Source organism: Octodon degus, unplaced genomic scaffold, assembly GCF_000260255.1.
Source record: "Octodon degus isolate 3935 unplaced genomic scaffold, OctDeg1.0 scaffold00021, whole genome shotgun sequence".
NCBI classification, from domain to species: Eukaryota; Metazoa; Chordata; class Mammalia; order Rodentia; family Octodontidae; genus Octodon; species Octodon degus.
The window spans coordinates 16,008,183-16,024,986 of NW_004524597.1; the positions used below are offsets into that span (position 1 = coordinate 16,008,183).

At 45.8% G+C, this 16,804-nt stretch overlaps 1 protein-coding gene and 1 long non-coding RNA gene across 2 annotated transcripts in view; one reads left to right on the forward strand and one right to left on the reverse strand.

The window, feature by feature from the left end:
* Positions 1-631, forward strand: part of Sez6l (seizure related 6 homolog like) — a 243,023-nt gene extending 242,392 nt beyond the window's left edge. The window contains exon 21 of the mRNA XM_023711422.1: positions 423-631. Coding sequence (XP_023567190.1) covers positions 423-452 — 30 coding nt within the window. The 3' untranslated portion in view covers positions 453-631. The remainder of the gene's footprint in view (positions 1-422) is intronic.
* Positions 632-12,177: 11,546 nt separating this feature from the next.
* Positions 12,178-15,318, reverse strand: LOC111815777. Its single transcript, XR_002820419.1, has 3 exons — positions 15,165-15,318; positions 12,656-12,777; positions 12,178-12,313 (listed from the first exon to the last, which is right to left on the reverse strand). It is a non-coding gene; the product is annotated as an uncharacterized LOC111815777 (long non-coding RNA).
* Between the last annotated feature and the right edge of the window lie 1,486 nt (positions 15,319-16,804).

Consider the following 16,804-nt stretch of genomic DNA (forward strand, 5'->3'; position numbering starts at 1 on the left):
GTCTATAATGATGCAGAATAGCAAACAATCCAAAGCTTAACCAGTGTGCTTAACGAGTCTCAAAGCAAAAACCAGTGTGCTCCCCAGTCTGTGGGGCTATAATGTAGGCTGATTTCAGCAGAGCGCCAAGAACACAGCTTGTCAGCTGTGGACTGAGCGACCCAGCTCTATCCTCTGTGTTCTTCAGCCTCCTGTGGAGACCAAAGGCTGACAGAACACATGCCTTGTGCAAGGCAAGGGCAGAAAGACAGGTGCACACAACACGCTGCAGTGTGCACAGCACGGTCTTACAGCGTGCAGGAAGGAGCAAGAGGTGCAGAGTGTAATGGCTCTGCAGTTCACATGGGAGGGTAAGGAACTGGAACCAATGTGATGCCAAGCTGTTACCCAGGGCTCAACACATCCATGTCTCTTTGTTGCAGGAAACCAGAGAGTATGAGGTTTCTATCTAAAGAGCTGTGCTGGAGAAGGGAACTCACAGACATGAACTCAGTTACAACCTCCTCGAGCCGTCCATCCAGAGACCGTGGGGCACTGGATTGAAATCCCAGAGTGTCTGCTGTCTTCTCTTTAGACTCTTGATTGAAGATTTACTGTTTTCTTTGCTGTATTTATTATATTTAAAATTGAAGTAGGTGTGGTTCTGTGTATTGTGGCTGCAGCCAAGTTCGCTGACAGCCTCTACTCCCAAGGCAGGGGAACATCTGGTGGCACGCAGCAGCAACGACAAACAAGCAAACAACAGCAACAGATCAAGTCTCTCCGTCATCAGCAGTGGCATGCTCAGGCTGCGCCAAGTTGCACACATCATTGGCATCCATGCCCAGGGTGTTGGGCTACAAATCTAGCTCCCAAGATGAGGTTGGAAAGGGTGTTTCTCACAGGGTTAACATGGGTTGTAACTTCAGCATGGCTACTCAAGCCCAGTCCTGGTTTTGGCCCAAAACAAATTCTATGTCATCTTTTCTAATGTTACCAGCTCTTAAAATATCTTACCCCATCTCCTCCTCTATCCATGAACTTTCTGAAGGCAGCCAAGATGTCACATGAACATCCTCTTGTACCACCCTGGATGCTGACAAAACAAGAAAATGTTTTCTTTCTTTTAAAAAAAAAAAAAAGTGATAAACCACAAAGGAGAATTTTCAGAGAAGATGCAAGATCTGAGAGTTCCAACTAGGAATTGGGTGAAGGGGAACACTGGGTGAGGGAATTGGGTTAATAAAAAGTTATTTTCCTTGACACACCTTCAGTGATGGGAGAGCTGGTGATTTACACTACAGCTGTCAGACTGGATCTCCTGGTCTGGCAGAGCCGCCCTCCAGCAGGGATAATGAACCTTAAGGCGTGGAAGACACAGGCAGCTTCAGCCATGCAGTTACAGGGCTTGTGTTGGGAGGGAGGAGATGCCACGCTCTGAAGCTCAGGGGTGAGCTGGGGTTTTTTTCTCCTGGGGTTCTGGCTTATCTTGGCCTGCAACATGGGAGATAGTGAAATGCACTGCATCCCTAAAAGATGTCCCCTTCAGGGTCAGTATTTCCCAGGGAGGTTAGGTTCTAGGAGGAAGAGAAAGTAAGATTCTGCTGTCCAGTTGTTTAGAACTTTGTAAGCTGGATGGTGGCATGGGTGCTGATGTGGGGCTGCAGAGAATAGGCCCAGGGATTGAAGTCACAGCAAACCATACCATGGACTCTGCATCATCTGGTCTGAGCATCAGTAAGGAGAGGAAGAGGAATTTCAGGTCCAAATAGGAAGTCGTTGCAATGTATCTAATCACATGAGCACCTTGACATTTGATCAGGGTCTTTTTGCCCCCCAGCCCAGCAAAACTGGTGACCGTGGCTCTTTAGAAGATTCTTTTCTAAATATGAGTGTTTTTTGTGAGAAGGAGAGGGTGAAGGCGCATAAATGGAATGGCACGCACAAGGTGATTCAGCTCCCTGGTGCCGCGCGGTGACCACACAGCCACGGCACAGCTCAGCCAGGCAGGCCCAGGCTCGGTGGCTTTCGACGCCCTCCCTTGTTCTCTAGAGCTGCTTTAAACCTGCTGGAGTTCAAACAAAGAAAGGACCATACTGGCTGCCAAGGCCTAAAGAGAGCAGTTAGGGGGTCTGTCTTCACAGTTGCCTTGGGAACATCTTAAGCAAGAGGGAAAGCTGGTCCTCATGCACACCCCTGCCCTGCTGTGGCTGGGACCCCAATCCTAGGGGAGCATCTGCCAGAGGAGTGTCCTCTACCTTCATGCTCCCTAAGTCAGAGCATCGGCGAGGCAGAGCAAAGGGTGATGGAGCCCTGCTTGCCAGGCTCCCCGTTTATGAAAGAACCAGAGAACAAGTGCTCTGGGCCACTGGTGAGCAGTGTCACTTCTGCAAAAAGACAACAAAATAAATAATACAACCTCGTTTTAAAAGGCAGAAACCCAACCCTCCCTTTGATTTCCATTCACTGCTCATTCTAACCTTAACCCTGAGTGACCTGCAAGGAAGAACTCTACTAATGATATTTGATTTTAGAATGCACTGTGGTTAGGTGAAAGTGAAACATTTGCCTTTCGTAAAGACTGACACTATACAGAGTCATTGTTCTAGCCCTGCTCCCTGAAAGTAGCCAGCTCACCGCCCAGGTATTCTTACTGGCTATTGGACAGATAGAGAAGATGGCATTTCCTCTGTTTGTTTGTTTGTTTGTTTGTTTGTTTGTTTTTTCAGGCCTAGTAACTATGTTTTCAAAGTTTGTCGTAGCCTAGAGTTGGGTCATGCAAGGTCAGAAATGTGCAGTGTGATTGAAAAAGATAGGTTGATGTCTAATTTTTTTTCTTTTTAAAATATCTAAGTGTGTATTTGTAATCTGTAAAGGTAAAAAATTAATAGTGCCAAAAATGTATGAGACATCTCATCACAGTTCATCTATGTCTGTTTTTATAAGATCTAAATCAAAACCCATTGGGATGAAATATTTTTGGACAGAAGGCCCTCTTGAGAAACCTCTGAAGGGACTGAGCCTTCCTACAAGTCGCTTGTTTTTAAAGTATTTGTGAGGAAATACGTTTACAGAGAGTGTGTACTTCAGAGAATGCATCTGCTGGTGTGTGTTACACACTAATTCATGCGAGCTGTATTGTCAGCTACCATCCTGTGCTTTAAAAATACACACACTCAACCCTCCTCATCTTGGAGCTCAGCCTCTCCTTTTTCTTCCTCTTTTTTGGTAGAATTATTTACCCACCCTAAGTATTCTGGTTGCTATCTGACAGCCATCTTTGCTTAATCCCATGGATGTGCTTTACCTGGAAGTGCTTTTGAAATCAGGTCCTTGGAGAGCTTATGGAACAGCTTGCTGATAGCTTGGAAACCTGCCAAGCAGCCCAGAAGAGGAACAAAACTGGCCACATAACTAGGACAGTGGTGTAGAGGAGGAACTAGTAAAGAGTAGGCAGTGTTAGGCTGACACATGACCCCTGGGCACAAGTGACTTTCCCTGGGGTACATCCCAAGAGCGTGACCTTCCTATGTCCTGATGAGGCACAACGGGTCATGTGAGGGTCATATTATGAGTTGTCCAGAATCCCTAATGGTAGGCTTTCTCCTGGGAAATTTTCTTTCATTTTCATTTTATCATCAAACAGAATAAAAAGCAGAACAAACTTTCTAAGCTAGAATAATGAAATTCAGTCATTTTCCACTTTGTATATATTGATGCTAATAAAACGAATGAAAAAAAGAGTTTCATCTGTGGGGTTTCTGTGACTAGCGCTAGTGGGTGGTACCAAGTGGGACATTTCCCATTTCTGGGGATTGGGTCAGGTGACTCGTGTGGATGTTTTGAAGGCCAAGATGGGACTTCTCCGATCTGCAGCAGTCCTAGGGACGTGGAAGGGATGTTTGGAACAAGACAGATCTCAGAGGTTTCCATCACCAAACACACTCTTTGCTTCCCCCAGCCTGGGCTGCCACATGAAGTCTCACAGGCAAGGTGGCTTAAACAACAGACATCACTTCCCAGTGTTCTAGCCATGATCAAGTTGGCAGCCACATGGCTTCCTTGTGGGGGCTGCTCTCTCAGTCTGCTGATGCCCTTCGTACAGGGACTCTGCATGGCTGAGGGGAGAGAGAAGAGGGGGTGGGGCAGGAGAGGGGCAGAAAGACAGAAGTGTCTCTTCTTAAAATGCCTATCTTGTCGTGTGATCTTTATGACCATCTTTCACCTTAATTACCTACCAAGAATAGCAATGCCCCACTTCTCAGTACCAAAGTCAGTATTGGATAAAGTTCTCCAGGGAAATCAAATCAACAAAATGTAGCCGAGCTGGCCAGACAGCTCAGCAGACTAAAGTGCCTGCTAAGGCAGAGCACAGCAGCCAAGGTTCGGATCTCTGGAGTGCTGTGCCAGCCCTGCCCTCGAGGCGTGCTGGGATAGCAATTGAGACTGGGCATGGTGGTACATGCCTGTAATCCCAGCACTTGTGAGGCTGAAAACAGGAGGATCACTACCAGTCCAGTCTACATAGTGAGACCCTGTACACCCTGTAGACCCTGTCCTAAATGCGTAAAATAAATAAATAAAATGTATAAGTATGTGTATACAACTGCATGAACCAATTCATCGTCATCTCTCTCTCCCTCCTTCCTTCTGTGTGTGTGAGTGTGTGTGTGTGTGTGTGTGTGTGTGTGTGTGTGTGACACTGGGCAGAGTCACACCAACTGTAATACATGCAAAGAATTAGGATATGGATTCAGTTGGTGCCATTATGCAGACTGAAAGGTTTCAAGGCTAACAGTCACAAGCTGGAGAGCTGTCACAGGATTCCACTTGAGCCCAAGGCTGAAGCCAGAAGAAGCGACGGGATGAGCCCCTTGTTTCCAGGCCTACTGGAAACAAGATTGGGGTTTCCAGTTACAAAGACCAATGTCCTAGTCTGAGACAGGAGGGAACATCTTAGTCATGCCATCATTGCTGAAGCACAAGACTCAACACCCACAATTTAAAGGGCGCGAGTTTCACATTGTACAGTTCCTGGCTCACCAATGCCAAGGAAATGGACTGGAAGAAACAATTTGAAAGAGGAAAACTGCTCACATTGTGGTGTCCAGACAGCAGAGAGAAAAGGGAGGAGCCAGGGAGGGAGGGGCACCCTTCAGGCCACACCCAAAGAGACCCACCTCTTCCAACAAAGCACCCCTCCAGACAGCATGCTGGTCCTCTGAGCTCACTAGGAGATAAATCCCCCAGTGAGTACAGTACCCCAGGACCCAGTCACCTTCCAAAAGCCCCGCTTTTGAACACATAGGCTTTGGGAGGATGTCTCAGGTCTAAATGGTAACAACAGGTGGGTCCACCTTCTTGTAGTACACGGGTCACTGTATGAGGGCTACTGCCATTCTGAAGGGCAGTCGACTTTACCCAGCCAACTGGCTCCCATGTTAGTCTCATCCAAAAGCACTATGGCAGTCAACCCTAGAATACTGTCTGACCGAATGTCTGGGTATCCCATCACCCAGTCAAATTGACTACAGTTAACCATCAAGCCCCAAAGCCCTATAAATACCAGGGGATGCCTTTAAGGAGTGGGTGAGCTCTACCTTCCCTACCCAAGCTGCACAATGACGCTATTCTTTCTGGGTGAGAAATGAGGAAAATGTTCACACTTCTTAGGATAATATCGATTGGACTTAAACTAACGTCTCAGGTTGCATTCCTCAGTAAACCTTAAGATGAGAATTCAATTGCAAATAATTAGTTTTCTAGTTAATTCCATAGAGTACCAGTAGACAAGTGGGAAAATAAGACTGGAAAGCGCTTTGCTGGGGACGTGACTCCATGGTCAGGCACTTCCCTAGCATGCGTGAGTCCCTAGGTTTGATCCCCAGCCCGCAAGGAGCACAGGAGGACATGGAAGATGGTCAAGCAGGTTCCTGCTGAGGACATTGGGGCTGTAGGCCACTGTGTAGTTCTGAGAAGTGGTGAGCAGCAAGCCTGCAGCTGCTCCACCTAGGGATGCGAGCGCTGGGCGGCACCCCAGCGAGTCCCAGCCATCGCTGCTTAAGAGCTGCATCAGGGAGGCAGCGGCTCCTCAGCGTCTCCACGACCCTCCGCCCTCAGAGTTGCTTAGGTTTGCAGATGGAAAGCATCCAAGCGGGGGTCCTAGGAACAGCGAGTGGCAAAGTGACACGGGCACGGTGCCTGCTGTGCCCATCAGCTCGGTGTCCAAGTCGACCTTCAGTCAGCTCATGCGTCCTTAGCCACATCTGCCACCCTGGTCAGCTCCTGTGCTGTGGATGCTTCGGTAATGCAACTGACTGCAGAAGAGCTTAGAAAGCATAAATCAGGAAGTGCAAGACAGAAATGTAGAACACCAAAGATTGCAAAATAAGTCCATAGAGATAGACCTTCCTTCCAGTGATGATGAAAAATCAGTTAAATAATACCCCAGTTTAAACAAGATTTTCATTTATTTATTTATTTATTTATTTATTTATTTATTTATTTATTTATTTATTTGATACAAGGTCTCACTACATGGTTCAGACTTGTAGTGATCCTCCTATCTCAGCCTCCCCAGCTCTGAGATTACAGGCATGTGCCACCATGGCTGTTTTTGGGGCTGGGACGGCACATCTGGGGTTCCAGGGCCAGCGCACTATACCGTATCAGGGGTCAAAGTAAGTGTCAGGCAGGCACTTAGATCACTTAGCTATCTCCCCAGCCCGAAACAGGGTTTTCCAAAGATTATTTAATTACAAAACAACAGGTGTGGGGGATGACCTGGGCAACTCTCCTTGGAAGAGGAGCAGTTGTCTCCACTGTGGCTGAGCCTGACTCTGTGTCCATGCAGAGCTGGTTAGGATTTTCCTTTAGCCCTTCAGCTGGCTTCCAGCCATGCACATCTGTCGAGCCAAAGCGCTGTCGGTAGGCTTTAGAGACAGCAGGCGCAGTTCCCCAGCACCCCCACCTGCTGCTCCCTGGTGTGAGCCCAGAGGAGACGGAAGAAGAGCCAAAGCTCCCCACTGTCTGCTGGGATCAGCCTCCAGGTAGACACAGTGAATCCCTGGGGCTCAAAGGATTACACATCACAGCTGAAGCACTGAACTCAAAACACTAGGCACAGTCTTAGCTGTGTTATGCAGACGACTCTTTCCGCATATCCTTCTCTGTGGTATCACACAGGTGAATACAGGCCTCGTCCCTAGCCCAGCTCACAGCACTCACCTGCTTCCCGCCAGTGTCCCAGTCACTCATCCTCAAGCCACTCCTTTCTTTCTAAAAAAAAAAAAACCTGAGTTTGGCCCTGGGTCGAGGCCTTTGTTCCAGATAGCCAGCATCATGGCTGGGCTTAGGACCCCTTGGCTCCCCATACCTACAAATACGTCCCAGTGTCTTTATTCTCATTGTGGGTTCCAGTGGGTGTGGTAGATTGGAATTACCTTGACAAGATTCCAACAATTTATCCATGGGGTTGCAAATATAAACTTCTCAGACTGGGATGAGGTCCAAGAAGGGCTCTCTATAAAAAGGTCCTAAAGGTTATAAACTTTCCATTGCTATGTCTGAATGCAGTCGGTTTCCTCAGGAACACAGCAGCAATCTGTCTTTCAGAGCACCACATCTTTTCCCAAATAAGGACGTGTCCAGTGACCACAGCCTCCTTCACTGTGCCTTAGAGACAAACCATATGACTTCTAGTACTGAACTAGTCTGCTCTTCCTTAATCACTGCATCAGATACCTGAGATATTCAGTGTACAAAGAGCGAAGGCTTACATGGCTCACGGTTTTGGAGGCCTTGATTCACGGTCACCCAGCCCCTTTGCCTCAGGCCTGTTGTGGAACAAGCAGTGTACCATGGCTGGAACACATGGTGATGGAGGAATATATTTTCTTTGAGTATGGCAGCCAGGAAGCAAAGAGAGAGAAACAGAAAGGTTAGGGCCCCACAATGCCTTTAAATGGCACTGCCCTTGAGGACATAACTTTCACCCCACCTCTTGGAGGATACACCTCCTCCTGAAAACACCAAGCTGCAGACCAATCATTGAATACTAGGCCTTTGGGGAATGACCAACATCTAAACTGTAGCAAATTGTAACGGCACCAGAAGTGTTACACAGGAGGAAATAGTAGCAGGATGAAAATAAGTGATTTGTATGTGTGCAGGTGTATGTGCATGTGTGGGTGCATGTGTGGTGCTGGGGATCAAACCCAGAGCCTTGTGCATGTGAGGCAAGAGCTCTACCACAGAGCCTCATTCCCAGCCCAGGAAGTGAGGTGGTAATCAGGAAAGGATGGATAAAGGATGTCAACAAACAACAAAGAATGGGATTCTTCAGCCATAGTAAAATTCGTTTTGCCTGTACCTTTCATAAATGTTTCCCCTCAAAATAGGTGAAGTAGGTTCATTAAAGATGAAAGAAACTAATAGTGTATTGACTGAGCTTTACTTAGACCATGAAATACTAAAATGATGTCCATTTGTAAGGTCAGAATAATAAGGGTTCTGATTGTACTTAAAATTATGTGGTTAAGGGCCAGTGAGATAGCTCAGTGGACTAAGCGCCTGCTTAGGCAAGCACAGGGACCAGAGTTCGATCCCCAGCAACACATGCTGCATCAGCCCTGCCCCCAGGGTGCACTGAGCCGGTCACTGAGACCAGGTAATGGTGCATGCTTATAATCCCAGTACTCGGGAGGATGAAAACAGGAGGATCACTACGAGTCCGAACTGCGTAGTGAGACCCTGTACCAAATACATAGAATAAAATATTTTTTTAAAATGTGGTCAATGCATTCCTCATTGAGACTCTCTTTTCTCTTGTTTATTTTTGTCTTTGTTCATTCTTCAGGCAGAGCCTCACTGTGTAGCCAGGATGTGTAACTCGTCATGTAGCCAGGATGACTTCAAATGCAGCAGCCCCCTGCTTCCGTTGTTCAAGCGCTGAGATTACCAGGATGTGCCATCACACCCAACTTCCTTCTTCTCTCATAATTTTATATAAAAATTGAGAGCATGCTTCAGGGTACCTGAGATTTTTGTAGCTGCTTCTTAGTCTGCCTTTAATTTGTTGGGAGTTTCTCACCAACGTGACAGACAGATGCACAGTGTGAGAAACACACATGTTTTCATGCAACTTTCTTCCAGGTTATCTCATTCATCGTCATTTGCTTTCTCACAGATTGTTTTCTCAATTACACATAAGGTGAGTTGACTGGAAAAAGCAAGGCTTTCTTTGTAGCAGCATCCTAAGGTGGGAACACTGTCCTTGGTCCTGGAATATTAAAGTGTTGTAAAATCTTCCCTACACACACATAGGATTAAGAGTCAGCCACCAAAACGATACTAAGACAACTCCAGAAATTGAAGTGAATTTAAAACATGGTTGTGTCTTTTAGTTTACACTAATTCCCAGACCTGTATCCGCCTGAGAAGACAGTTCTCCAGGTGGTTACCAGAAGGGAGGAAAGAAGAAAACTATGAATGGGATAAAGCCAAAGGACAAATTGGACCAACTGTGGCTCCATAATTGCGGTTCCTGGACCCTTGCTATGGCTCGTGTCATGTGGTCTTCACTGGGGCTTTTCAGAGATGGCTGGATCTAGAATGTGTGGTGCTGGGATTAAGGGTGTGTGGTTTCTAAATTCACCCACTCATTGGTTTGGCATAGTTCTGGGTGCAGATAACGGGGAGGTCCACATTGGGCATGAGTGCTACACACCCTAACAGTGTGTAGCTAGCCCAGAATAAAGAGGCAGAAAGAGGCTGCTGCTGTCTCTTGTTGCTTGCTGTTGGCTATTTCACAGGCCTTCTGCCTGCCCCACTTTGCCATGGAGTGTTTCTCTCCTGCCATGTCCCTCTGCCATGTGCCACCCTGCTTTGGAGCCAGCTGACAATGGACTGAAATCTTTACAAACCCTGAGTTTCAATAAGCCTCTCCACATTTAGTGCTAGGTGTTGGGTGTTTCATCCCACCAACAAAAAAAAACTAAAACAAAACTTCAAGCTCAATCCACCAGTGACTGGGAGAAGGCCTAAGGCTGAGAAATGGGGGGAAAAAAGGACTGCTTCATCTATAACAGAGTTTTTTTTTTTATTGGACCTGAAATAGCACAAAATACTAAGCACGCTCAACAACAAAAACAGTGGAAAAGTTAACTACTAGTTTTTATAGTTGAATGGCTTAAGAAACAGAGATTAGAAATCAGAAAAAAATATATATTAAAATCATCTTTGGATCTCAGTGGTGCCCACTTCCCAAATGTGGGTCAAAACTAGAATTCTTCCTTCAACAATCACTTACTGGATATCAACCCCCAGGTAAGATGCAAAAGGTTCCAGAGATCATTGTTCCCATCCTCAAGGTAAAAACCCAGAAAGAGATGAGCCCTTCCTAGAAGAGCAGGCCTCGCGCTGGGAGCACAGCAGAAAGGCAAGGAGTCGCTTCTTTGCAGTGTTGGAAAGGAACCCAGGGTATTGTATCTGCTTAGCAAGGGCCCTACCACTGAGTTATGGCCCCCAGGCCAGCATCTCATTTTTCCATGGTTTTAGTGGCTACTTGGAGACTGCAGTGACATTAAGAATGACAAGACAAGCCAACATTTTGGCCCTAGGCTTCCAAGGTCAATTAAGACTCAGGACATATGAGAACTTGTACTGTAACGTCAAGTAACTCAGTAGTGTCCCAAATTTTCTGATCAAGGAGATTATGGGGCCAAAGAGGAAAGTGATCGATGATGTAGAGTGTGCCTAAGGAGAGTCACATGGAGAGAAAACATTCTCTCAGGCTTTCACAGAGAGCACATTGGCCAAGCAATGGCCGTGACTCATCCACATGGCTGACACTGACAAAGGTTCTACAATCTGAGGTACAGGATCTCAGGATAAATCCTGAGGGCATTTCACTGACCTTCTCAGACCAAAAAGCTACAACTTTTGTTGTTGCATAGGTCCTGCTTTACCTTGGTCTTAACCATCCAAAAGGAAAGTATAAAAATGAAATATAAGAAGTAAAGCCATGCTGTTATGTTGAGCTGTAGGGGACTCAGGTCAACAATTTCTGACATTGCCAGTGAAGTGGAAGATCCAATACTATTATGGGCTACTGAACTCTTTTAGAATATTTTGCTGAGTTTACACACCTATAATAATCAAATAACGGAACTTAACAAAAAAAAGGGGATACAGGAGCCGGGGAGAAGCCTCAGTAGAATAAGTGCTTGCCTGGCAAGCGCAAGGGTCTGAGTTCAATCCCCGGTTCCGCAAAAAAAAAAAAAAAAAGCGATACAGATGAATGTCCATTTTGTATCTGTATATTCAAAGTGGTTAGGATAGATATATAGTTAGATTCTCTTAATGAATAGAGGGATTTGTTCCAATGGTGTTTGTAAATAGGATATCAAGTCCACATCTTGTACAGCAATTAACCACTAGGAAGAATGTATGTAATGTGTTAATTATTGAAACTGCCCTACCAATTTATTTGAAACTGTCTCATTGCTATTTGTTTCTCAATAAAATTATGGGGGAAAAAAAAAGAATGACAAGACGCCAAGGCCTTGCAGGGAGTCAGTGCCCACCCTCCAAGTGCATCCTGCAAGGCTCCAGTGAATCTACCACTCCCCTTGCCAAAGGGCTCAGAGCAGGAAGGAGAAGGCCTGTGCCCTCAGGAAGGCATGGGTGGTACGGGACACATCCAGATCCATGCCGACCTGCGTGGCCTGCGCATGACCCTCCTCCTGTTGTGCCTCTCATCCCCTTCATGGTGCCTCTCTCTCTAGTGTAATTACATTTCTGAACAGGTGGGTTTGCTCAAACTGAAGTTGATGTTTTTAAGATTTTTTAAGTAAAGACCACTCATCGCTTGAAGTCTTCTGAGGAAATGATTCCCACTTTATTTTATCCTTGTAGTACCAGTGTCCTAGCTTTCTTTGATTAACCAAGCAATTATTCTGCCTGAGTGCTACCTATATCCAAGCACAAAGGTCCTTTCTATGTGCCAAGCTTTCTATTAGCTATTGTTAAAATTGAGAATTTAACAAAATATGTATAAGGACGCATGCACGTGCGTACGTGTGCACACACACACCCCTGAACTCCATATCCATCTGGTCTACATCCAAGGCTTCGACCAACCTCAGATTCAAAATTGTTTAGAAAGAGCTGGATTCAGTACTAAACACTTACAACCCCAAATTCTCAGGAGGCTGAGGCAAGAGAATCCCAACTAAAGAAACTCTGTTGCAAAAGTTTTGATAGTGAAAAGGGCGGGGCATGTAGCTCGTTGGCAGAGCTCTCGTGGGGTGAGGCCCTGGTCTCACCTCCAGTACTACAAAAAATAAGAAATGAAAATTTTCAATTTTACTTTTCAATTTTGGAAAGAAGCTCTTCCATCTAGGGATGCAGCTGAGTGGAGGATCCTGTGCCGAGCACACAGAGGGCCCCAGGGCTCACTGGCACCTCACTGGCAAAAAGAAGAAATTACTGCTTTTAAGCTATGCTATTGATGTCAGCGTTGGTGGTGTTCCCACGGTGCCTGGCACTTAGCAGGCACTCTTAAATATTTGCAGAAATGAATCTCAGCCAACAGAGCAGCCCAGAGTCGTGGACGCCCTCCAGCCACCAGAGGGCGGCATCAGCCCGGCTACCGCCAACGCCTTGAGGCTCCTACCAAGCACAATCGCAGCTGCTTCCCTGCGAAGGCGATTTTTCCTTGCGCAGTGACACCCACAGGAACGGACTCCTCCCAGTCACGTGGAATTCAATTTGAAGAATTATTGGGCTGCCCTTCCCCTTTGGCAAAGAAAGGGGAACCAATGTCACTGTTGCCTCCGCCTGCCCAAACAAAGGGACCCAGGCTGAATGTCATGAATTTTTCTTCACTGGGGTCACCTTGAACCAACGGCTCCTACATATTGCCCTCGACTGGAAAACACCACCAAATCCACATATTTTTCCTAATGTTCTCTAAAGGGGACTGAGTGGCATACACATCACGCAAGCTGACATCTTCAAAATCCTCCATGCCTGTTTTGATCCCTAAAAATCTCACATTTCTAGAATTTGCCCTAATCCGTCCCTTGTCCAAACTCAGGTGCACACCTAGACATGAAACTGTGGCCCTAAGCCCCAAGTCCTTGACCCTAACACAAAAATTAAAGGCACCCAGTTAAATAGGAAAGTTATTTTTAAAATTCATAATTCATTTGTTTAAGTTCAGGCTATAAGGTGCGTAGTCATAATCCAACCAGATTCCATGATTAGCTCAGATGGTCACGACTCAAGCTGGTCCAGTGAGAAACGTAATATTTCCAATATAGCAATAGTAAAGAAAAGTATGGTTTATGTGAAATTCATGTTTGAATATCCTGAATTTTAGCTAGCAATCCTACTACTGCTATAGCTTTGTGTTTGTCGGCTTGTCATAACTATGACCAAGAACCTGACTTGTCCAATTTAAAAGAAGAAAGGTTTATGTTGGCTCATGGTGTCTGAGGATTCAGTCCATGGAAGACACATCATAGCAGAAGAGCACGGGAGAAGACAGCTGCTTAACCTGTGCAATCAAGAGGCAGAGTGAGCTGCCAAGAGCCAGACAGGAGGGTGCTGGGGACCGGATATGCCCCACAAGGTTACATTCCTATGATTCCCTGCCTTCAGGTAAACCCCACCTCTGGATACCCCATTCATCTGGAACTCACCAATTGATTGATGAGAGGTGACTTATATTCCTGTCACCTCTGGAGACCCCACCTCTGGGTTTGGGGTGGTGGCAGTGTAGATCAAGCTCTCAAAAATACAAGCCTTCAGGGAACAATTTATACTTACACCATGGAAAATGTGATAAAACACATGAACAAACTGTACAGATCTTCCTCTAGGTAACACTGTATCTATCACACACTAGAAAATCTGTTAGGTATTCTTAGTATAACAAAAGTTTCTAAAAAATAAAGAAAAAATTAAAATGCTATTCATCACATAGATCGATATGTGTCTAAATATAAACATATACATTATGTATACATAAATAAATATACATAAACAAGTGTCCATTTTTGAGTCCTGCATAAGGAGCCACTTGATTTACAGGTTTCCTAATGCCATTCACCCAACAAGTTCTGTGTGGGTGATTTTGCCTGAGAGGATTTCCTTCACTAATAGGACCTTGAGACTGAAAAAAACGTACATGTATCCACATACAGCATGTCCCTTCTGGTTGTCCTACCCACCAACCTGGGTGCCCCCACACCCACGCTTCTGATAAGGTAGTAGGAAATAAAAACCTACAGCATTTAGTGTTTTGAGGTTTGCCACAAATGCAACATGTCTTTCCTCTTTTTATGTTTTGCTTGATTTTTCTCTTGTTGCTGGGACAAAATACCCAACACCCAAAATTAAGGAAGGGAAAGTTTATGTAGCTCAGCTTATGGAGGTTTCAGTCCATACTCAGTGGGCTCCAAGGTAGACTGGCACGTGGCAGAGGGCAGCAGTTCATGGTGGTGGAAAACAGCACAGCAGCAAGAGTAAAAGGGAGGAGCAGTGGCAACAATGGCAACAGGGGGCAAGTCTGTCTCCCTTACGCTGCATCCAGGCTGTGTGTAGGATGAATGAATCACAAACTCTAGAAGTCCGCCCCACAACTGCATGAGGCTTTGGCTGCAGGAGGCGTTGGGGGATGGGCAATTAGACACAAAGCATAGATAGATATAGATACAGACATAGACATAGATGACATGCCATCTATAAGGATTCAAACACATAGGACTACTAAGTAAACAAGTTAACGGTCTTTCTTAAACCCCTCACTTCCATGCATATCTTTCATACACTGAAGTGTATATTGTTTAGTACTCATCTTTTCACACCATTCTTAGAAATACTCATGAGAGATTTGGAGGGTGGTTAGGGGCTGGGCTAGGATTCAAACTCAGGACCTCAAACCTACCAGGCAGGTACTATGCCGCTGAGCTATCTCCCCAGCATGAGAGATTTTCCTTCTCAAAAAGACTTTATACACCTTGCTTTCCTCCACCCCCACCCTGGATGTGTCTCTATCTATCTACGTCCCTACCTCTCCATGTCTATAAATCTCTCCATCCGTCCATCCATAATTTACTGAAAGAGAGAACACATGTGACAGACCTCTCTCCCGGTCAGTACTCAGAGCTCTAACTCACCCTTCAGGCTGAGTTACAGCTGTAATATGCCACATCACAGTCGACTCCGCTTACTCCTCCGAATGCAAAGCCCTGCACAGGGGCTTTCACTCAAACTGGTTTATTGCAGTCCAGCGTCCAAATCTAAGGAGAGCACTGTGCACAGGCAGCAGGCAGCCGCAGTGCTGCTCCATCTTGCCTGCAGGCTCAAGGCCCCATCTGCGCTGAGCAGGTGGGAGCTGCCCTTCAGCGCGGGGTGGTCGGGATGCACGTGGCTGAGGCAAGTTAAGATGCCACAGTGAGACCTAATGTTTTGTACAATTAGAGTGCAATAAATAGAAGAGAAAAACAATGTACTGTCAGCAGTCCAGGAGGCCAGCTGGAGGAAGATGCCTCGCTGGACCTCCTTCAGGGGTGGCTGAGCCCCCTCTGCCTCCTCCTGACTCCCTCCCCACGTTCCTTCCTTCCTGACTTTCAATTATTTTCAACTTTTTATATGGGAGGATTTCCTGAGAGGTTTACATAATCAGAATGGTTTTGCCACGTAATGAAAGGACAAAACATCAAGGCCAAGAAACTGTACGTTCCTTTAGGAAGACTCCAGCACCTTTTGCCCTAGATCCCAACATTTTCCAAATCAGGGTCCCTTTTTGTCACATGAGGACTCCTTATGCCGCTTATAATGGAAAGCCAGGCTCCTGCTCTTGATAACAGCTCCCCAGTTCTCTTTTGGAGAACTTTTCAAAGAAGGGTCTCTCAGCCCACATGTCAGGGAGGCCAGGACCTTACCTGACACTATGAGCACCTGACCATAATCTGGCCTATCAGAGTCCATGATTAGCTCAGACGAAGTCACGTGGCCCAAGCTGAGCCAATGGGCAACAGGCTCATCCTCTCCGCTTGGGACACATTTTGTGCCACCACTGGACAATCCTGACTTTAAAGGAGAGAAGAAGGAAAAACAAAGTGGAAAATGGAAAGGATTCCTGGTGATGTGAGGGTTCTTAAACCTACCTTGACTGAACCATCCACTTAGCTTTGCAATCATATAAAGCAAAGATTTTTCTTGGAGACAAAGCCAACTTGAGTTGGGTTTCTACCTACTGAAAATAAAGAGGACATTAGTGATAGGGCACAGTCTGTATTTCAAGTAGTTGAGAAAATAGATCCGATCTCCACATCCCACTTCAACACATACACAGAGCTATTAAGAGCTTACTCATCCTCACAAGATAGCCACACAGTAATCCCCCTTTTCTGTACTTTTAGTTACATGTGGTGAACTGTGGTTCAAAAATATTACATGGAAAATTCCTGAAATTTCAAAACTTTTAAGTTACTTCTATTACAGTTTATTTTTAGTTGCTCTGTTTTATTGGTAGTCTTTTTCTTCCCCCAGGCTCAGCCCACCCTGAGGGCAGCAGGACTGGTGCAGCATGTGGTGCCAGGGATAGAACCGTAGTCCCCTGCACCTGCCTAAGCTTGCCTAAGAAGGCACGTTAGACTGCTGAGCTATCTCGCCAGACCCATATTTTATTGGTAGTCTTTATTATTACCATTAGCTAACCTCTTCTATGCTTAACATATAAATTAAACTTTATCATGGGTATAAATGTACAGGGAAAAATAATATAGTTATGTGCCCTATAAAGACGTTTTAG